The sequence below is a fragment of the Petaurus breviceps genome, unplaced genomic scaffold, assembly GCF_028583685.1.
Source record: "Petaurus breviceps papuanus isolate PSGF00001 unplaced genomic scaffold, PetGlider_PUasm1.0 90750, whole genome shotgun sequence".
NCBI classification, from domain to species: Eukaryota; Metazoa; Chordata; class Mammalia; order Diprotodontia; family Petauridae; genus Petaurus; species Petaurus breviceps.
The window spans coordinates 8,939,690-8,963,962 of NW_027187335.1; the positions used below are offsets into that span (position 1 = coordinate 8,939,690).

The 24,273-nt window shown below is 39.2% G+C and overlaps 1 protein-coding gene across 3 annotated transcripts in view; it reads left to right on the forward strand.

Annotated features, from left to right (window-relative positions):
* CA10 (carbonic anhydrase 10) overlaps nucleotides 1-24,273 on the forward strand; it is a 740,048-nt gene that overhangs the window by 568,263 nt on the left and 147,512 nt on the right. For all 3 annotated transcript variants that reach the window (XM_069067504.1, XM_069067503.1, XM_069067505.1), the window contains one exon: nucleotides 21,626-21,811. In XM_069067504.1, coding sequence (XP_068923605.1) covers nucleotides 21,626-21,811 — 186 coding nt within the window. The remainder of the gene's footprint in view (nucleotides 1-21,625; nucleotides 21,812-24,273) is intronic.

The window sequence follows — 24,273 nt, forward strand, 5'->3', positions numbered from 1 at the left end:
GGGAAAATGTTGCAGAATTTCAGAAATGGTATTTATCGTAGATGGGAAACAAAAGTTGGACCTAAGAAAGGCATGTTCAGTTTGTTTGATTAAACAATGTAAAATAAGGAAAAAAAATCCATATTGAACTTAAGTTCAAAAAGTCAACTCCATGAGTACAAGACAATTAGACTTTAAAAAAAAAAATACAGCAATTTGTTTGAAAAAGGCCATAGAAGGTTTAGGGACTGCATGTTCAATATGAGTTAATAGTATGATCTAGCAGCCAAGAAAATAAATACTATCAGATTGTGCTAAAAGTAGAAGAGTGGTCAGATCTAGAGAGGTGGTAGGATTGTGTTTGGTTCTGGGCCCTGTGTTCTAGAAAGGATTGTGAAAATCTGTAGAGCACCCTGAGGAAAGTAACCAGGATTTCTGTTTTTGTTGTTGTTCAGTCATGTCCAATTCTTGGTGACCCCCATTTGGGGCTTTCTTGGCAAAGATATTGGACTGGTTTGCCATTTCCTTCTCCAGCTCATTTTACAGATGAGGAAACTGAGGCAAACAGGGTTAAGTGACTTGCCCAGGGTCACACTGCTAATAAGTGTCTGAGGCCAGATTTGAACTCAGGAAAATGAGTCTTCCTGATTCCAAGCCCAGTGCTCTATCTACTGCCCCACCTAGGTTCCCTAAGTAACCAGGATGCCATATGATAAACAGTTGTAGGAACCAGGGATGTTTAGCTTAGAAAAAAAGACTTGTAAGGGTTGTCTTCAAGTATTTGAAGATATCACCATGTGGAAGTGGAATCAGTCTTGTTTTACTTAGCCTAGTTCTAGGCAGAACTAGATGTAAATTTTGCCAAGAGGCAAATTATAATGAAAATTGTACTAAGAATTGAAACTACCTGAAAATGGGGTTCCCCTTTATTGGAGATCCTCAAGCAAAGTTTGGCTGACTATCAGGAATGTTTTAGAGGGAATCCTTGTTCAGGTATGGGTTGGACTAGATAACAGTTACTAAGATATTGATAAGACAGATAAAATTTCAGAGTTGGAACTCTCTTCTGATTCTGAAATTCAGGGATTCCATGATGTCTTTTACAGCACAGATAGGATTATGATAGCAGAAGAGAATTCAAATTTACATTATGCCGAATTAACCTTTAAAACAATTAAATGCGTGATTGTGAAGAGTTTGTGTAGTAAATTGTCTTATGCAAAGGAACCTGCAAGCATGGATACAACACTGGAATGGATCTTGGGGTCATCTAATTCCACCCCTCACTTTACCCATGAGTCAAACAGATCAAATATTTGCCTAAGGCCACATGGTTAGTAAGTGACAGGACCAGGATGCAAACCTACCTCTTCTCATTTTAAATCTAATGTACTTTAAGCTCTAGAGGATGGTTAAAAAAATTGTACAATTTCCCATAAGCCACTTATAAAAGTCTTTTCAATATAGGTGGTACCGTCACAATCTAGGTGTCTTGGGAACCCTGAAATGCAAGGGCAAAGTGTGCAGGTCTGCCTCAAAAGAATTCAAACCCCCCTAAAAATAAAAAGAATTCAACCGTTTCAAACCTTCTTTCAGTCCAACTAGTTTATTAAAACACTGGTTGTAGTGAGGGAGATTCCTAGTGAGGCTGTGCTATTTGTGATGCCAGGTTTTAAGAATATGAGCCATTTAAAGGGGGAAAGATGGATGCTTTTATACAGAAAGACTGTGGGATAATCAGGATGGGATTAAGGAATGGCAAGTAGCATGGGGTGGGGCCAGGTGGAGACAATGAGGGCCACAGTGAAAGGACAGCTAAAATTATTGACTGGGATGGGCCATGTGCCTCAGGTGAATGCCAGAGATCTGGGTTCAGGGGCTTTGGGATCCAGGTCCCAAAGACATAGTCTTTTCCTTTTAGAGGTCCAGAGCAAATCCCATCCCCTATCAGTAAAGTAGATAAAACTTAGAATCAGGAAGACATCTTCCTGAGTTTGTCTGGCCTCTGGTATTTATGAGCAGTGTGACCCTGGGCAAGTGTCTTAATCCTGTTTGCCTCAGTATCCTTGTTTATAAAATGAGCTGGAGAAGGAAATGGCAAACCACTCTAGCATCTCTGCCAAGAAAACCCCAAATGAGGTCACAAAGAGTCAGACACAACTTAAATGACTGAACAAAAATAAAATCTAAAAATCATCTAATGCCTCCTCTAGCAGAAGATGGAAGGAAGGGAAGGCAATGATTACCAAATTCACTTAACTGGTTGAGTTCTATTTAGACTTCTATTACAAGCAAGAAACTAGATTAAAACCTGATGCTACACAGGAAATATTGACTAGACCCACATCCAATTGTAAAACACAAGCCTGTCCTGTGAAAATCAAATGGTGAAAAATGGCAAGCACGATTACTAATGGGCAATAATAGTTTTGAAGAATTGGTAACATAAAGCACCCTCCCCATCCAAAAATGATCACTCTTTCCTCTTAATTCTCACATGTATGTCATTCTCCTATGGTATTCAGTACATTCTTCTCAGATTCTACTCATTTCTGTAAACATTTATCTTGCCTATTATCTTATAAGCATATAGGGTGCAGGGGAGTTGGATTGGGGGACTTCTTATGGAGCTGAGAATGTATACCTTGGCTTCATGAGAAGGGACACATTTGTTCTGCTACCTTGCTAAAGGTCATTTGCAACTAGAGGCTTCTGGTGTCTCCTTGGTCCCTGTGATGGAAAGAATGTGTCAAAGAGGATTGCGGACTAAACCAAAAAGAGCCACTCATTTTGTGAGCCTCAAGGAGTAAGGACAGGAAGCATCCAGTCTCTGTTTGGATGTGGCCAAAACTAGCTCTCTCTTGTACTTTCAGGAACCTGGGGAGGAGGGGAAGGAGAAAGGGGATTTCTCTTCCTCTCCTTCCCAAGCAGTGACTATGGTAGCTAAAAGTACATGCCTACATAATCCCTAGGGAAAAGAAAAAAAGCAAATCTTTTTTTTTTTTTTCCGTTTCCCTTCAGTCTTTACCACAGTGCCTTACACATAATAGCTCCTTAATAAATGTTTGTTGAATTTGAGCATCTTCCTTTAAGCAAACAAATTAATAACACTAACAGTAGAAGCATAAGAGGGACCCTTAGAAATTAATTTGCTAATCCTAATTCCCTGGTTGTAGAGACCTGACATTCAGGCTGCTTGCCTACCTTAGATTGGAAGCTTACAGAAGGCATGAAAGCCTACTGTAGGCATGTGCTATAAAAAGTTTTACATATCTGGGGAGCTAAATACTGAATAATAAGGCACTGAAGAACTAATTGAGCCTAAGGGCCCACTATTTTATTATTCCCTGAATGTTAGATATTTGTGATTTATTTCTGTAATTGGCATATGAGACTCTCACTTACAACCAATGAAACCCAGTTTCATATACAAGCGATGTTACAACCAATGAAACCCAGTTTCATATACAAGCGATGGAGTTTAAAACGTAATATATATCCTGTTAGTGCCCCTATGCCATTGTGTTCCATATGTTCTCCCTAAAAGGCATTTTCTTTGGAGATGTAATAACTAGAGATTGGAGTTATTTGCCTAAAGCTCTGTGAATCACGAATTGAATTAAATGACATTAAGCTAGAAATAACCTTTTTAAAGCATGTTTTAGTATTTTAATTAAGACAGGGTAACCTTGAATTCTCACAGTTTAGGGTGAAGCTCCATCTTGAGGACAAATCATTGTATTTCCCAGTGTTCTTTAAAAAGCTAATTTTTAGCCAGGAGTGGTGGCACATGCCTGTCATTCCAGGAACTGGGGAAGCTGGGGAGGGAGAATCTCTTGAGCTCAAGAGTTCTGAGCTGTTGTCAACTATGCTAACGTCTGCACTAAGTTTAGTATTAATATGGAAAGCTGTACATGGAAGGGCTGTACATGGAAGAGGAATCACCAGACTGCTCAAGGAGAGACAGACCAGCCTGGGTTAGAAATGAATCCGATCAGAGCTCCCATATAATCAGAGTGGGATCAATCCTATGAGTAATCACTATACTTCCAGTCTTCTTAAAGGCCAGTCTTTCCAAAAAAAATCTCCTTTTTATTGTCACCAGGGGCCTTTCTAGATTTTCACTGAGATTATAGAGGATTATCAACCCTGGGAGCAATTTTACTATTTGCTTATCACCCTGATATGTGATTCCCTCTCAAACTTTCCAAAAGGTAAATCTTAACAACTTGTTCATGGTTCTATAGCCAATAAGTGGCAAAGGTGACTCCTGAAGCCAATTCATAGGGTTATAGGTTATAGAGCTGGAAGGAATCTTCGAAGTCATCTAGACCGACCTCTTAGTTTTCTAGTTGAGGAAACTGACATCCAAAGATGATAAGTGGTTTACTGTAAGTTACAGAGATAAAAAATGACAAGTTCAAAATTAGAACCCAGATCCCTGGACTCCAAATCCAGCATTCTAGCTTCTATATCGTACTGTTTGAAGTTCCTCATATAGTATAGTATAGTATAGTATAGTACAGTATAGTACAGTATAGTATAGTAGTATACTATGTTATATTATTATAACCTTATTGCATCATATTAAAATATTATAACCTTATATAGACAAAATCAAGTTCAAATGAACATTTAGGGTAGTCTTAAAGAAGAACAGCAGTCACCAAAAGGAAAATAGAGGTGGGAAGTGGTGGCAGGGGAATATAAAAGGAACGACAATCTCATGTGTTTTGCTAGCACCAATCAAGGAAGCCAACAGTCAGTCAACAGACTTTTTAGGTGAGTATTATATGGCGAATCCTGTGCTAAGCATTTAGGAATCATGACCCCTGCCCTCAAGGAGCTTGCATTCTAATTGGGGAGACAATATGCAAATAACTATGTAATATAAGATATATACAGTATAAATGGGAAATAATCTCATAGGGAAGGCACTCTTAGTGAGGGTAGGTGGAAAAGCCACCTGCAAAAGGTGGGACTTGGGTTGAGTATTACAAGAAGCCAGGAGGCAGAGTTGAGTCCGGAGAGATTAAGCCATATCCTTCTCCTGTTAGAAATGGCTTCCCTAAGACACTGCCCCAGCTGCTTGGCTCCCAGGTCTAGGCAGAAACTATCCAAAGCACAGAACTGGGACAATTAGCCTAATTTTCCTTTCTACTCTCTCGGTCACAGTCTGGTTGATACCCCACTCTATATGAGTTTTTGAGAGCTAAGTGATTCAGTTGGATCCATTAAGATCCAAGGGAATCAATTACCCCTTAGACAGGGAAGGAAAAAATGAGTCATTTGTCGTTGTTCAGTCGTGTCCAATTCAAGTCATGTCCATGACCCCATGGACTGTGTCTTAGGTTTTCATGGAAAAGATACTGAATTGTTTGCCATTTCCTTCTCCAATGTATCCCATTTTACAGATGAGGAATTGAGGTAAATAGGGGGTAAGTGACTTGCCCAGGGTCACATAGCTAGTAAGTGTCTGAGGTTGGATTTGAACTCAGATCCTCTTGACTCTAGGCCCAATGCTCTAGTCACTGCATCAACTAGCTGAGTTACATCCCAACAATAAGCATATTTCTTATTTTACACTAGAAATGCATTCTTTAAACCACAGTCATCAGTCCAACACTTTTTATTCAAACAATTCCTTATGAAGAAGCAGCAATGTTTGTTTATTTTCACAGCATTTTCTGTGATATGCTTTGACCCTTCCCATTCTTCTTCAGACCCTCATCTTCATGCACTGCTTAGCCACCTTGTTTTTCCTGTGTCCTGGAACATAGGGTATTGTCTCCAAAGACATTTTCATTTCCTTTCTTTATTCTTCATTTCTTTGAGTAGCTGACACCATCTCTGACTCCAATATCAGCCGACATCAAATTCTACTGGCCCGAATATGACTGGTACAGGCAGGAAGACAGAGAGATATAAGAAAGATAATAGGCAAAAGTGTATCTATCTGTAGGTAAAAATAAAACCTTGGTCCAACAAGACAATATGTTAGGATCCCATTAGCTTTTATCCCTTTCATTAGGAAAACAGATAGAAGGTCTTATAGACCTACTTTTTCTTTAGTTTGCTATTGTGCAGAACTTTAAATGGGGGCAGCTAAGTGGTATAGTGGATTGAGTACCGGGCTTGGAATTAGGCAGACCTGAGTTCAAATCTGGCCTCAGACATTTACTAGCTCTGGGACCTTGGGAAAGTCACTTAAGATGTATTTGCCTCAGTTCCTCATCTGTAAAATGGGGACATACTAGAGGAAGAAATGGCAAACTACTCCAGTATCTTTGCCAAAAAAAAAAAAAACTACAAATAAGGTCACAAAGAGTTGGAAGCGACTAAATAACAACAAGAGATATAACTAGGCTACTTTTGTATCTGGGACAAGTGGCAAAGAATACATATTTATCCTCATTTCCTCATGTAGCATATAAGGTAATGAAGTGGTGGAGTCCAGCTGTGATAACTGCATTATCATCAATTGTGATAGATCACTCGCTACAGACACAATATTGAATGTATTCTTTTTCCCATCTTTCTGTTGTCATCCTTCCAGTTCCATCTATAAATGTTTTCGAATGACCTGGCTTAGTTGGGTCTAATGCCAAACTCTATACAGGATCATTTTCCCCTCCAATGCTTTTTATTGTTTTTGGAGGTGATACTACTCATAACCTTCAGTCACCCTCCTCTGTAATGTTTTCTAAATGAGCTTGTACTCACAAATAATGTTAGCTTTGGTTTCTGTGCCCCTCAGTTTAGTAAGAAGATCAAATGTTTGTTAACTGAGTGACTTTCTGGGCTCTTTTGACCTTAACTGTAATGACTATTTTTCATCACTAAGATCTTTCTGGAAAATAATGTTAATCTGAGTCAATGTCTATCTATTATCCATTTCATATTCTTCACAATCAACATCTTGGTTAAAAAAAAGTCTATAAGAGCTATAGTACTTCTACTATATCTTTATCCTTTCTTCTTGTTTGGTAATGATTTTTTTTTTACCTTTGGTCTAATCATTCAGTAATCTTAGAGCAAAAACATAAGAAGTTCTGAAATGACTCTTAGTTACCATTCTGTTAAGATGGAGCCAATCTCATTTTTGGTGATGTACATACACACACACACTATGTATGTATATACAGATGTTTATGCATATATCTATACCTGTATGTGTGTGTATATATATATATACATATGTACTTACATGATAGAGTAAATATATGCAGATATGAGTGTATATACATACATATATAATACAGATATACATATGATATATATGTATATGTATATATATATATATATATCTGTGAATCACCTTGAGATATGATATCCATAGGGGCTGATGAGGTTACCATAAGAGTATAAAGAAAGAAGAGAAGAACTCAGGACAGAACCTTAGAGAACTCATCCTACATTTAGGGGGGTATGATATATATACTGAGCCAGTAAAGTGGAGTGGTCAAACAGGTAGGAATAGAACTAGGAAAGAGTGATGTCACAAAAACCCATAAAGGAGAAAGTATCCAGGAGGAGAGGATGATCATCAGTGTCACATTTTAAGTGATCATTTAAGCTCACTAATATCATGGCCAAACAAACCTGTTATAGAACTCAGATGTCTGAGATATAACACAGGAAATTCCACCTGGAAGGAAAGGACATGATTGATATACCAGGGTATCTGACCAATCCCACTATTTTAATCTGCAATATGGAGTACACGTCTCAAGGCTACAAAATGCTATGTGACTACAATAGTACCACCTGGAGCTTCTTCTAAACAGCAGGAGCTGAGTAACAAATCCACTTGACACGAAGATATTAGGGCATCTCTCTGACATTGATGAAGCTTTAGAAAGCATAAGAGAAACTCATAAGGAGATTAGTTAGTTGCTCAAGATAGTTTTGAAAGTCCTTTCTCCTATAACAGTCCAGATCATTTAATGAACAAATGGCTTGATAGCAGATTCATTCATTCATTCATCCAGTCATCCAACCATTCATTCATTTATTCACTTTTTCAACAGGCATTTTGTTAAACACCTATGACTTTGTGTTTGTTGGTATGTTGGGTGCTGAAGTTGTAACGGCAAAATGAAAAGCATTCTCTGTCCTCAAGGAGCTTACCATATAGTATTGAGATATAAAATATTTGTGCAATAAGTAAATAAAATATGATTTGAGGGGAAGAGAAAACTAACATCCAAGAAATCAGGAAAGGCTTCCCATAGGAGGTGATCTGAACCCTGAAAGAAAGCCAATGACTTTAAGAGGTATAAGAGAGAAATTACTTTTCAAAGGTGAGGAGGTGCCATATGCAAATGCACAGAGGCAGAAAATGGAGTACCAGGGAAAAATATATAGGCCAGTTTGGCTGGAATATAGAATACAGGAAAGAGAGTAATATGAAATAAGTCTGAAAATATAGTTTGGAATTAATCTGTAAAGGGTTTTGTATGCCAAGTGGAGAAATTTGTATATTATCTTAGAGGCAATAAGAAACCACTGATGGCCCTTCAGTGTAACATGCTTAGGGCTTTCATGTTTTGTCAGCTTTGTGGAAGATGAATTGGAGAGGGGAGAGCTTGGAAGGAAAGAGACCAATTAGGAAACTGCCACAATAGCTTGGGTTTACAGAAGAGAGATTGAAAAGGGCCAATCACTTAGTAGGTACTTAATCTATCAATAAAGACTTTAAGCCCTTGTTATTATTAACTATCATTATTTTCCCTCTATTAGGAGCCAGGGATATAAATTCAAAGAATGAATACATGCTTATTGATTGATTGACTGACTGAACTAGAGTGGTGACCTTATGGATAAGAGGAGAGGATAGACTCTAGGAATGTCATGGGAATAGAATTGACAAGACTTGTCCAATGATTAAATGTGGGTATCAAAGAAGAGAGAAGACATAAGGATAACTTTGAGGATGTGAACCTAGATAACTGGAAAGATGATGGTGCCCTCAATGACATAGGAGAAAAGATATAGAGTACCCCTTTGCATGTGTTGAACTTGAGATGCCTATAGAATATCCTGGTAGCAACATGACCATTATGGAAGTTTTTTGCATAACTACATGACATACATGACATAACTACATAACATACATACACAACTACACATGTATAACCTATATTTTATTGCTTGCCTTCTCACTAAGGGTGGGTGGGGAGGGAAGAAGGGAAAGAATTTGGTAATCAAAGTTTTAAAAACAAATGTTTAAAAAAAAGGTTTTTTTACATTCAACTGGGAAATAAAATATACCAGCAATGGGTATAGAAATCTATCTTGCCCCACAAGAAAGTAAGGGGGAAGAGGATGGGGGGGGGGTGATAGTAGAGAGAGGAGATTGGGGGAAGGGGCAATCAGAATGCATGCCATCTCAGGGTGGGGGGAGGGAAGATATGGGGAGAAAATTTGGAACTCAAAATCTTATGGAAATGAATGTTGAAAACTAAAAATTAATTAATTAATTGGATATCCTGGTAGGCAATTTGTGACATGGAATTGGAGTATAAGAGAGTGACTGGGGCTAGGAATATAGATTTGGGAGTTATCTGCATAGAAAATCAAATCAGCTGTCTCCTCTTTTAAAACAGATGGAATTCTAGTTCTTTCTCAGCCTTTCCATATTTTCACTTTTCCACTTAAACTATAGGGAACTAATTATTTCTAAGTTATATTGGAATATATTTAAATTACACTACCTTGAAAGAAAAAAGCAACCTAGTAGACACTTTGCATCAAGCGAAGCAAGTAACTAGTTATTGAATATTTCAAATTTCCGAACCTAATGTTCATTCAAGCTTGCTCTGCAGAAATAAATGTTGAGCAGACACTTGCTAACTCCATTAAGTCCAGTGATCTTTATTAGTTTCATTCTGTGAAATAAGTTTTTTAAAAATATATGCCCCAATTTTTATTAGGTTGTTTTTTCCTTTGATATACAATATAAACTCATAATTGCCACGTATGAATAATTTAGGAATCCTAAATATTTAGCTAATATGACACATTCCTGCAAAATCTATGAGAGGATCTCATTATTTAATTTTAACACCACTCTCTGTACTAACTGCTCAACTTAACACTCACACTAGAGAGTTGGGCCCCTAAGAAAGTGGCTGTGACCTCAGGTTCTACATTCCTGCTCGTGCATCCTGTGCTTACCCTCAACAGTCAGTCAATTGATATAATTTATGTTTATTAAAGGTATTTACTAGGATGACATCATAAGTACAGGAACTATAAAACATGAACACCCCCCCCCAACCTGGAATCCATTTTCCCACAAATATACATGACATCCACAAATTTAGGGTACAGTGGGTAGTGAGGGAGACATATATAGAACATATGTGGCCAAGTCAACTTGCCACTCCCATACCATCAGGATTCAAAGCCATTTCTGTCCTCCCAAAGTTTCTTCCTGGATACAGTATCTCTGTTGGGTAGATTACTCAACTTGGCTCACATTTTTACCTGAAACATTCTCTACTCCCAGAGGTCCTACTTCTCCCTCAAGTGACTGTCTCACTGCATCCATGTGTGTTTGGGATATGTGTGTCTTTTCTCTGATGAATTCAGTGTCTCTACTGGTTAAGTGCTTTCCCAGGCACCAATGGAGTAAAACAAGGTCATGTGCTTGCTCCCATGCTTTTTTTTAGCATGATGTTTTCAGTCATGTTGTCAAATACTTTCAATGAGGATGAACATGGCACCAAGGTCAGCTACTGAATTGATGGTAAATTCTTCAACTTGAAAAGGCTACAAGCCAAGACCAAACTGGAGGGAGTGTTTAGTGCATGATTTTCTGTTTGCAGATGACTGTGCACTCAATGCAGCCTTTGAAGCTGAGATGCAGCAAAGTATGGATCAATTTTCTCTTCTGCTTGTGCTAATTTTGGCCTAACAATTAACGCTAAGAAAACACAGGTGCTCCATCAGCCACCACCACACCACATATGTAACCATCAGTTACAGCAAATGGAGAAGTTTTAAATGTTGTGGATAAGTTCACTTACCTTGGTAGTGTACTTCCCAGGGATGTACACACTGATAATGAGGTTGATGCACACATTGCCAGAGCTAGTTCAGTGTTTGGGAGGCTCTGAAGGAAAGTATGGGAGAGAAGTAACTACCAAACTGAAGCTCTACAGAGCCGTTGTGCTGACCTCATTGTTGTATGCCTGTGAAACCTGGACAGAATCCCACACAAGGCATGAACCACATGTGCTCTTCAACCTCATTTAAAATGTGACTACTTAGACCTATGACATTGATATGTCTTTCAGTGACATTTGGAGAATGTCTAATTAAAGGGGGGAAGGGAGAGAGAATATAGAAGCATTCAGGTAAAAAAATCATATAGTGATAGAGCTGTTTCTCAATCCATCTACTAAATGCAGTAGGTCAGGAATTGATTAATCAAATATTCAGTAGTTAGACTGTACATGAATTATCCATTTTCAAACAATTAAATTACAATAAGACTTAATTCACAGAACAGATTGTCCATTAAAGAGTTTGGGTTAATAAAATGCTGTATTACAGAGTTTGCTGCATCTGAAAATTTAAACTTGCAAAATAGTTAAATTGACAAATGGGAAGGTATCATAATTATTTGATAGATCAAAGAATTTACCATAGATTTTTTTTTCAAATCAGGGGTTCTTGTGTGTGAGGGACCCTTTGGGTAGTATGATAAAGCCCATGAAACACTTCTGAAAATAATGTTTGTTGTCTATACTCATAATTTAATAAGTTTCAGCTAGAGGTTATTGAAAATTTAAATGAATATTTCTCATCCAAGTTCTTGGACACCCAAAAATCTACCACCCAAGGGCTTCATCAGCTCCAGGATGAAAACTACTGCTTTGAATAGTGAACTCCCCTAGTTTTGTTCAGTTTCTTTAAAAAATTCATCTATACACAACTTTTGGCAAACATTATTTTGCAAAGTAAAGCCTGTAATATGTTTAATTAAACACTTTTGGCTAAATTCTCTCCATTGTGTCATCAACCCTCTCCCAGGGTAAGTGAAGATTAAAAGTGGAGAATCCAAGACACAAAGTATTTGAGGGACACCATTCCTTGTCCTCCTAATCCCCACCCCCAACTTTCCCTAGGCTATCTGTAGGGCTCAAGGCATTGCAGCGAGGTCTTCCAATACCATTACTCCACTCCCCGAGAGGAGAAGCTTACTACTTGTTCATTTCTCTGCTGTGCCTCCAGATGAGAAGAAATTAAAATTCCCACCATGTCTTTAATCAGAAACAGAGATCTTGCATTTCTTGCATTGTGGGACAACTGACAGAACATTTCAGTTTGCTAAAGTGTTTTTTTCCCTTCATTTTCAGTTTAAAACAAAGCAAGATGGAGATTTGCATTCACTGCAAAAAAAAAAAAAAAAAGGCAGGCTGCACATCCTGCCCCCTGCCCTCCTCCATTCTCTGAGCCTGAACAATGCCCCTTTTCCCAACATGCTGTGCACGAAAGTAGTTCATTTGAAACACAGTAATTAGCATTACAGATAAAATGACACTGCAGCAATGTTAATTACTACAGTGCAGATGTACGGCTAGATATCATACATAATGTTGTCAAGCCTCTACTTTTAAATTAAAGTGCAACAAAGCATACCCTGGCTACATGTCTTCTTCTGATTAATACAAATTAATGTTATTTTAGTTTCAGGGGAGGTTGAGGGAGGACCATCTTTAATTGTTAAGCAGCAAAAGTCAAATGGCAAAAGTAAGGCTGTCCTCCCCATTGCTTTCTCATTCCATTCAGATTGCTTCATGTTGGCATCAAGTTAAGACACAGGGAACCATGGGGTCAGATTGACATAAGGAGAAGCATTGAGCAATAGAAAACTGGGATTTCCATCAATTTCCTTTTTTTTCTCTTTCCCATCTTCAAAATTTCAGGCACTGCTTATTGCATCTGAAGTGCTTTGGGATATCATCTTCACAATTCAAAGTTGTCACCCATCATATGGTCAGCATTCATTGTTATTGTTTAGGCAACAAGATGTTTTGGCAGACTGTTAGTAACACAGGACAATTAGTTTGGAACCTCAGCCCTTACACTCTCACCTGACCCTAATCATCAACCCACCACTAGGTAAATATTTATTGAATACCTACTATGTGCAAGCCATGTGATTTTGGTACTGTACAACAGAGATGTCAAACACTGGTCAGCAAAATTCCCCAGTGCTACCTGAACCAGATTAAAATATAATTGGGAAATATTTTTTTTTTAATTGAGCAATCAGGGTTAAGTAACTTGCTCAAGGTTACACGGCCAGTTATTTCTGGGTGTGGTGCTGAGTGTCTGAGCCTGGGATTCGATCTCCAGGTCTATCTCAACACTGGAGCCGGTGCTCTTACTCGCTGTGCTACCTGGCCGCCCCAATTGGGAAATATTTAATAAAGTGAATATAAATATAATATAACATAGATAATTTTAACCTGTGATTTTCTAAGTCACTATGCCTCCCAAGGCAAGTACAAGGGGCAGCTGGGTGGGACAGTAGATAGAATACTGGACTTGGAATGAGGAAGACTCATTTTCCTGAATTCAGATCTGACCTCAGACACTTACCAGCTGTGTGACCCTAGGCAAGTCACTTAGCCTTGTTTGCCTCTGTTTCTTCATCTGTAAAATGAGCTGGAGAAGGAAATGGCAAACCACCCCAGTATCTCTGCCAAGGAAACCCAAAGTGGAATGGAATCACAGAGTCGGACACTGTGACTGTAAAAGACAAAGGAAACCAAGATCAGCCCCTTGACCTCAAGGAATTTATAGTCTCTTTGGAAAAAATATACTAATAAAAAAGGTCACTAACAACACAGGACAGTACTTGCCAAGCACCAAGTTCCCTCAAACTTTAAGCACTCAAAGGTAAGAAGAATTGAAGTGGTTAGAGAAGGCTTCTTGGAGCAGGTGGGACTATGGGCTGGTGCTTGAAAATTGTCAAAATCAGTTAGGTAGAGAAAAATGGAGATGGCATCCCAAGTAGGGAAGTAATCAGATTTAGTGCAGAAGAAAAAGCACTAATTCCAAATCCAAATTCTGCCTTTTTTAATTTTTCAAATCCTTTATTAATTTCTGATTTACATCATTCATTTCCACCAGATTTTGAATTACAAATTTTCTCCCCATTTTCCCCTACCTACCGCCCCAAAATAGCAGTCCCATAGGATATCCCCTCCTCCAATCTGCTCTCTCCCATATTTTCTCCCATACCCCTTTTGACTTTTCCAGTGCCCCAGTGCCTGTATATCTTATTTCCCAATTACATGTAAAATAGTATTAATAATAGTATATATATATATATATATATATATATATATATATATATGTGATTATTTGATTTTAAAACTTTAAATTCCAGATTCACTCCCTTCCTCCCTTGTCACCCACCTTTACTGGGAAGAAAAGCAGTTCAGTATAGGTTGTACATGTGTGGCTAATGCAAAACAATAACGTAGTAGATATATTGTAAAAGACTGACTATATTTCCCTCCCTCCAATCCCACCTCCCACTTGTTCTATTCTCTACTTTGATCTCGTTCCTTTTCAAAAGTGGGTGCTTCCAACTTCCCTCCCCCCCCAGCCTGCCCTCCCTTCCATCATTCCCCCTCTCATCCCCTTTCCCCCCCACTCTCCTGAAGGGTGAGATGTCCTATTTAGTGTGTATTTCATTCCCTCCTCAAGCCAAATTCAATGGGAATAAGGTTGACCCATTCCCTTTTGCCTTCCTATTCTTCCCCTCCATTGTAACCATTTTCCCTTGCCTCTTCTATATGAGATAGTTTACCCCATTCTGTCTCTCCCCATCTCCTCTCATTATATTCCTCTCTCACCTCTTAATTTCACCTTTTAAGTATCATCCCTTCCTGTTAAAGTGGTCCTGTGCCCTCTATCTATGTATACCTGTAAACATGTATACACATTCACATATGTATTCATATGCCCATATACCCTCATATATGTGTGTGTGTGTGTGTATTTCTATTCCCTTCAACTACTGAGAAAAGTTCATAAGTTACAATTATTGTTTTTCCATGTAGGAAAGTTAATAGTTCAACTTTGATAAGTTCCTTATGATTTCTTTTCCCTGTTTACCTTCTCATGCTTCTCTTGCTTCTTGTATCTGAATGTCAAATTTTCTATTCAACTCTGGTTTTTTCAGCAAGAATGCTTGAAAGTCCTCTATTCCACTGAATGACCATATTTTCCCCTGAAACATGATACTCAGTTTTGCTGGGTAGGTGACTCTTGGTTTTAATCCCAGCTCCTTTGACCTCCGTAATATCATATTCCAAGCCCTTCGATCCCTCATTGTAGAAGCTGCCAGATCCTGGGTTATCCTGATTGTGTTTCCACAATATTCAAATTGTTTCTTCCTGGCTGCTTGTAATATTCTCTCCTTAATCTGGGAATTCTGGAAGCTGGCTATAATGTTCCTAGGAGTTTTCTTTTTGGGATCTTTTTCAGGAGGTTATCGGTGGATTCTTTCAACCTCTATTTTGCCCTCTGGTTATAAAACATTGGGGCAGTTTTCTTTGAGAATTTCCTGAAATATGATTTCTAGGTTCTTACTTTGATCATGGCTTTCAGGTAGTCCAATAATTTTTAAATTCTCTCTCCTGGATCTATTTTCCAGGTCAGTGGTTTTTCCCAGGAGATATTCCACATTGCCTTCTATTCTTTCATTTGGTTGGATCTGTTTAACAGCATCTTGACTTCTCATAAAGTCTTTAGCTTCCATTTGCTCCAATCTAATTCTGAAGCAATGATCCTCCTCATTGAGCTTTTGAGATTCTTTTTCCATCTGGCAAATTCAGCTTTTTAAGGCATTCTTCTCCTCATTGCCTTTTTGAGCCTCTTTTGCCATTTGAATTAGTCTATTTTTTAAGGTATTATTTTCCTCAGTCAGGCTGTTGACTCTCATTTCATAATTTTCTTGCATCATTCTCATTTCTCTTCCCAGTTTTTCCTCCACTTCTCTTATCTGCTTCTTAAGGTCCTCTATGGCCTGTAACCAGCTCGTATTTTCCTTTGAAGCTTTTGGTGCAGGAGTTCTGACAGGAGTGTCTTCCTCCTGTTCCATGCTTTACTCCTTTTTGTCCCCAAAATAGGAGTCTAATGTTGGAATCTTCTGTCTGCTTTGTTTCCTTTGCCTGGTCATGTCTCCCCTCAGTCACTTGACCCCTGGGCTTTTTGCCACAGTAGGACTCTGCCACCAGACAGGGGAGCTTTCATCCCAAATGCTGGGGTTTTCTCAGCTGCCAGAGGTATTAGATGGGTGCCCTCTCTGAGGTCTCCACATGCTTTTCAAGCTGGACACACACCCCAGGACCTCCATCCTAAATTGCAATCCAGATCCAAGCAGGTTAAAGCAAAAGCAATTACCCCTCAGACTGGTGCTTGGTCCCCCTACACTCTGCACGCCAGGAGCTGAAGCTGCCATGTGGCGCTGGCTGTCTGTGCTGGCATCTCAGTGGCTTCTCGCCCCCCGGGGAAAAAGCCATGCACTCCCACTTACTGGGTCCCAAAGTCCAGATTGCACTGACCTCTCACTTTGTCCTTCACATCTATGTGTTGATAATTCTGGAAATGGCTACAGCTACTGCTGATCTGGAGTCCCTCCGGCCAGCAGCTGGTCAGGCCCGCCCTGGGGCTAAAGCCTTGGTGTGGGGCTGGGCTCGGCTCCCAGAGAGCTGAACTGGCCAATTCCTGCTGGCCTGCTGTGCTGTCTTCAGCGGGAGGTTAGCTTCTCTGTGTCATTTTGTGGGTTCTGCAGCTCCAAAGTTTGTTTAGAGTCTCCTTTTTACATGGATTGGGAAAGTGGAAGCTGGAGCAGCGGGGAGGTTCTGCTTCTACTCCACCATCTTGACTCCGCCCCCCAAATTCTGCCTTTTAATATAACCTGTGTGATCTATGCAAGGCAGTCAACCTTCTCAGCCTCAGTTTCCTCAAAGGAAAAATGAGAACTAGATGACATCTAAAGGGAAGGGGGAAGAAACTGGTATTTACTAAGCCCCTGCTGTGTATCAGACATTGCTCTAAAGCCCTTTACCCATATGCTCTCATTTGATTCTCACAATGACCCTAGGAGGCGATTGTTACCTCTAGGGGCATCCATCATTTGCAACTCACAAGTAAGCTCTTTTTAGGGTTGGTAAACAAGCAATTGGATAGACCAGAGGTCAGCAAACTGTAGCCCACAGGTCAAATCCAGTAGGTAGGAAGCCGGTTTTGACTCTTGGGCTGTAGTTTGCCTACCACTGAGATAAACCCCAAACATATCAGTTCACCATATGTTGTACTTCATTGTTGTCACATGATGGAGACTATCATTTTTCTTTCCATCCCACTCCATCTACCATGGACAGAATTGGGAAGACAGGGTGAGATGTGGAAACATTTGAGACACAGAGATATGGTTTTCCTAAATGGGTCTTCTTTATTGAACCCTTACTATTCATATAAATATACAAGTTGCTAAATTTCAGATAGCTCCTTTTGCACACCAAAAGCCATCTCTTTAGCTAGCCTCTCTAGGCTGATTCAAAGAGCTCTCTCTCTCTCTCTCTCTCTCTCTCTCTCTCTCTCTCTCTCTCTCTGCCCCCTCAATTCCCCCCCTCATCTCTCTCTCTTCCCTCACTGCTTCTATATTTTCTGTGTGTCAAATGTATGCAAATGTATTTGATCATTCACCACAAGCCATAAAAACTCAATTGAGTGCCAGAAACAGAAGGATTTGAAGAAACTAAGGTTATAAATCTTCTTCCTTATGACAGTGCTAACATGGAACATATTAAAGAAGAGAAAGTTAGTCTCATAAGGCTTCTTCTAGCTCTAAAAGTTGATGATTTTCAGATTCCTTAGGGCTTAGTCAACTATTCCCCAGTTCTCTACTCTGCCTCCCCTTCCCCATAATTATGATTGAACTTCATAAAAAAGTCTTAGAATAATTTGCTTTGGACCATATGCTCCTTGAGGACAAGTATAATAGGGCTTTGATAAAATGCCCACATAACCTATGTGGGAGGTACTGGAGACCTGCTTCTGGGAGAAGATGTTCTGTGTTCCCCTAACGCATGGATACTTCCATCTTAGATGATCTGGGCAGGTATTAAAACCCCTTTGTAGTCCTAAGATGGAGACAACTATGTGGGAGATGGAAAGAACCTCCTTCTGGGAGAAGACATTCTGTATTCCCCTGCTGCATGAATGACTTCATCTTAGATGACCTGGTCAAGCATTAAAGCCCCTTTGTACTCCTGAGTTGGAAACATTGATGTGGAGTGTGGTGGAGGTGGCGGGGGGACACATGGCAGGACCCTGCTTCTGGGAGAAGATATTCTGTGTTTCCTAACCATGTGGGTACCTACATATTAAGTGATCTGGAAGTGCATCAAATTCCTGTTATATAAGAACTATATCTTTTTTTAAGCAATTGGGGTTAAGTAACTTGCTCAAGGTTACATGGCCAGGTGTTTCTGGGTTGGTGCTAAGTGTCTGAGCCTGGATTTGATCCCAGGTCATCCTGACTCTGGGGCCAGTGCTCTTACTCACTGTGCTACCTGGCTGCCCCTGAGAATTATATCTTCTACTTCCTTTTTGTACCTCAAAGCACCTAGTACATGGGCGATCAGTAAATACCCATTCATTAAATACTGACCCTTTGAGCATACATAAACCCTATTATTGGAGTGGCCAAGTGGAAGGAGGAGAAAGAGAGAGATAGATGAGGGGGAGGAGTACTAGATCATGAGGCATCTATATCACCTTCAGATGTCACCTGGAATTTTCTCATCTGGGACTTAAAGATTATCCTATTTCTCCTTCCATGTTATTCACCTAGGCAAGTCAGGTTAAGGCAATAAGCATTTTACTATGCTCAGGCATTGTACTAAGTGCTGGGCCTACATTTACAATAAAAACACAAAACAAAAAGCATGGGGCATGGGAGAAAAAGGAGAGAAGGTATCTAAATTGTAGTATGGTGTTGAAGTCCAGAAAGACAGAAGCACAGCTGAGAGAGAAATGGAGTTTGGCTAGTTCCAAATAAAGAAACTCACCAGTGGAAGAAGGGAGCTGGTGCAGTGGAGTAGACACCTAGGTGGAACAGCGGGTAGGGTACCTGGCCTGAAGTCAGGAAGATACAGCTTTGTGAGTCCAAATCTGGCCTCAGAAACTTACTGGCTGTGTGGCTGTAGGCAAGTCACTTAACCCTGTTTGCTTCAGTTTACTCATCCTTAAAATAAGCTAGAGAAGGAAACAGCAACCTATTCTAGGATCTCTGCCATGACAATCTTAAATGGGGGTCACAAAAAGTCAGACATGACTGAAATGACTGAATAACACAGTGAAGGGATGTTCTGGGTTAAGAAAGACATAGGGACTGTTGGATGTTCCAGGGTGAGGTCGACCCAGGCATGGAGGGAAGTTTCAGGGTGCGGCTGAAGCAGAGGCATTTTGTGGAAGTCCAGAAAGCAAGTATGGGAGTGAACCTAGGAAGAAAAGGAGGGAGAAAGGAGCTAAGTTTTAATAAGATGAAACACAATAAATTATTAATACTTAAGTTGAAAGGTGCCTTCACTTTCTGTTCTTTAATTCAATGTTGGCATTATTCAGATCTCATAGAAAGTATGTTTTATAAGTTATATAAATGTATCTTCTCTTGACATTATCCCCTAATCTGAACTTCTTTCCCACAGTCTTGGATAATGAGATAGCTCTAATCCTTGACAAAGACAAGCCTGCTTAATATGCGCTTGATCTCATGATCTCCTGCTTTCTCCAGTGAATTTCATTTCTCTAAAATCTTAAACTGCCCTCTTTTTGGATAGAAAAAGATAAATGGTTTCCCCTATGGACATAATGAGTTTGAGATGTGTCTAGGATACCTACTTTAAAATTTCCAATAGGCAATGAGTGCTACAGGACTGAGACTCAGGAAAGACCTTAGGACTGGATATATAGATCTTTGAGTTCCCTATAGAGAGATGACAGTTAAACCTATAGATATGGAATGTGTAGTCAGCAAAGGAGATTGGGAGCAGGTAGGAGAACTAAGAGACAGTATTATCACAAAAATTAAGGGAAGAGAAAGTGAGGAGAGGATGATTATCAGTGTAAAATACACCAGATAGGTCAAGAAGGATAAGAAGGTTTGGAATAGTTTCTGTACCCTTTCTGTAGTGAGTGCCCAATTAAATAACATCAATTCTTAATATACCCAATTAGCACTGTGCTGTGACTTTCTTGAGCTCCAATTAGCAGCCTATAGGAAAGAGTAGAAGTAGATGGTACAAGTAAACCAATGGCATAGGTAAAAACTCATCCATTCCATCTACTTTAACTCTTGGTTTTGTCCTTCTGAAAGTTTTGACCACAAAGTGGGTCCACCTAATATACTGAAGGCCTTTTTTGTTTTTTCCTCAAATCACAAATGTACCAATGGAGTACTCTGGCTATCCACCTATCATCCCCCATTCTTACTATTCAATCAACTCATCTTCTTTTCCTGTCATATAATTACCTGATGATGACCATGACCCCTGTTCCTTGTTGGTTGTAGCCTGCTCATATCCACCATTTTTTTCTACATTGCTCTCTGTGTGGTACTCATTTTCAGTACTTTGGAGGAAGTGGTGATCCTTATCTTGCCTGCCATAGAAGCAGTACTTTCAAAATATTCCTATCACTCTCTGCTGAAAATCCACCTTTTCTTTAAGCCCAACTCATGCCACTGTATATGTGAAGCATGTCTCTATCTTGTCTGTTGAAATCCTTTCCAAACAACAGCAACAAATGAAACTGAATTCTGTGTAATTACAAATTACCAAACTCGGCCCCAGATAAGAGTTGACAAAATACACCTTTTTCCCTCCTTTATTAGAGATGGAGATTATGTGTGAAATATTACCTATACTGTTCAGAGTTGCTCATTTTCTTGGTTATTTTTTACAAAATTGCTTTTTTTCTCTTTTTTTTAGCCTCTATTAAGAGGGATAGCTTATGTTGGGAAGGGGAAGGGATATTTTTGGAGTAGAAGATGATGTTTAAAAAAGATATCAATATTTTTAAATCTTTCCTTTTCTTTCCTTCAAAATTAATTCAAATTCTATTTCCCCCATGAATATAACCTTCTCCCTCTTCCTACCCAATATAGAAGTGATCTTTTCCTCCTAAAATTTCTCATAGTGCTTTGCCTGAACCTTTCTTTTGCATTTAGGTATATATATTGTTTTCCCTCCTATCCATCATTGGATTGCAAACTCCTTGAGCACTGTATTCCTAGTACCCAGCAACATGTTCTGCACATATAGGTACTTGATGAATGTTTGATGAATTAAATATTAATTAAATCTTGTTTAAGGGCTAAAGCCTCAAATCCGTTAGAGAAAGTAGCTCTCCACTCACAAGTATGGAATTCGATAAATAAAGAAAGAATTATTCAAAATTCAGCCCCCAGGATCATGTGTAAATTATTTCACACTTTTTTTGAGATGTATTACTCCAAATCTGTTAAAGAGTTTTATGATAATTTTATGAAAAGAGGAACAGGAAGGAAAAAGTCTTTACATTTATTCTTTCATGGACTGTCTTTCAGGTCAGTGGGACCATGTACAACACAGGAAGGCATGTGTCCCTTCGACTTGACAAAGAGCATTTGGTCAATATATCTGGAGGACCCATGACATACAGTCATCGCCTGGAAGAGATCCGATTACACTTCGGAAGTGAGGATAGCCAGGGGTCAGAGCATCTACTCAACGGACAGGCTTTCTCTGGGGAGGTATGTGAACTAACTGGAATTGTTGATGTAAAATTATTTCCCTTCCCAAGGAGAGAGGAATGTTCATCTAATTGTCACTCATAAGAATTGGTACCTACTATATCCAGGAAGTATCCAGGGATACCAAGAGGAGAGATAACAAGTACCTGCAAGGGAAAGGATCCTGGAGTGCTTCTAATGGGCACTAGTGGTTCCAGTTCTTCTCTTATACTTTAAAATGGCTGAGGATCCTCCAGATACTGAGGATTTTTTTAACTTGATGTTTGTTAACTAGAAGATAATAATTCCGATCCTCAAGGAGTTTCTCAGGGAATTGTATTTGAACCATCATTCCTCACCCCTACTATGTACCTCCTTGTTATAAGGACCTTCCTGTACCCTCCTCTACAACTGGTGAATTGTATGTATGTATACATATACATACACATATACATATATACATACATATGTATACGTCATATATTATTGTCTATACTCAAAAACACCCCCACCTGTCATATGTATATCATAGGACCCAATTTTAATGCATGTCAAATGGCAAAATTTTATGACTGATCTTACATGTGTTCCCGTAAATGATAGGTGGCCTTGTGTGACTCCAGGGAAAGCTAAGTAGGGCTTGTTAAGCTAAGGTCATTTGTGGGGAGATCTTTGCTAAGCAGGTCACTAATTAAGCCCATTTCTCTTTCAATTAAACTAAAAAGTGATCATCAAGTCAAAGTTCTTTTATAAATAGTATAGCTACTAGTTTCTCTTTTTCTGTTTTTAGCCAATAGCTTGATCTCTCCTGTAAGAGCACTTTGCAATAGCAAAGCATATACCATGTACTCCCTCTTGTCTCTTTATCTTCATGTCAATATTGTCCACATATTCCTCCTTTCTTGAAGTCTCTGGCAATAAAGTGGCCCTTCTTCCCAAAGTTAGTCCCTTTATATGTGCTATTGATCCCATCCCTATTCATCTTCTCCAGCAGATTATTGTCTCAATTGTCCTCCATCTCTATTTCCAATCCTCCCAACCTATTGGTTTCTTCCTTACTACCTTCAAACATGCCTAAGTCTCTCCAGTCCTTAAAAACTGTCACTAGAGCCCATCAAACACACACACACACACACACACACACACACACACATACACACACGTGCTCACATCATTATCTTATATTTCTTCTCCTTTTCTCAATCAAACTCCTCCCAGAAAAAGCAGCCTCAACTCACTGTCTCTACTTTTTCTCCTCTTATTCATTCCTTAATGTTTTACTCAATTGTAAACTGCTCTCTGTAAAGTTACCAGTGATCTCTAAATTACCAAATCTGATGTTATTCCCTTAGCCCTTGTCCTTCCTGATCTCTCTGCTACCTTTTGACCTGTTGATCACCACCTCCTCCTGAATACTCTCTTCTCTCTATGTGACATTATTCTCTCCCAGTTCTTTTCCTCCCTGGCTTACCACACCTACTAAAACTTCTTTGCCAGTTCATCATCCATATCATACTATTTAACTGTTAATCTTGTAGATTAAGGCTCTGCCCTTGGTTCTCTTCTGTCTCTACATTTCTCTCTCTCTCTCTCTCTAAATTATTTAAACTGCTATCCCTCACTTTCACTACATGATTGGTCCTTCTCCTGTTCTAGTCACACATGGCCTTGATCATCTTCTATGATGCTTCTTTCATAACAGCTGTGTTCGAGCCAACTTAGCCCCACCATAAATATCTTCATTGCCCTTTGAGCCATCTACAGTTTTGATTCTTCTGAGATCATGCTGTTCCATGATCTATAGCAACAAAGCATAATGAGGACAAATCTGATATTGAAAAGATAGACTTTGGCAGCAGGGAGTAGTTTGAGATCATCAAAGCTTCTGTGTAATTTCTCAAGTGTGATTCAATCTGATCTCCTCCTGGGATATCTACAGTGCCTATCCAAGATATTTATACTGATGGACTAACTCAATGGGCTGCCCACCCAAATGGGCACAATATGAAAATGTTCATTCTTCATCCAATTTGGTCATTTTCTGTTCTTGGTTTCTTTTTCTGGTGTGTGTGTGGGGGGGGGTATTGTTTGTTTGTTTATTTGTATTACTTTGTGGATGACTGTGGCTCTTCCTGATGAGACCCTCTCATGTTCTAGGACTTAATAAAAGTGATGAGTATTGAGAAGTGAACCTGTTATGTCTCAGTGTCTATGATTTGATCCTACAGTGGAGATCAGTAGGCTAGGCATCCCAAAAGTCTTAGTCCATTGGAAGCTATCAAAACTTTCAAAACTTCAAATTCACTAAGGCTTTTGAGGTACATTATTTGGGGGGGTACTTGGGAAACAGAGTAAAATCTCAAATTAATTATAAAAAAACCCTGCCTAATATAGTGAACTTTTCAATCCTATTTGTCCTTTATCTCCCCATATCTCTCTCTCTCTCTCTCTCTCTCTCTCTCTCTCTCTCTCTCTCTCTCTCT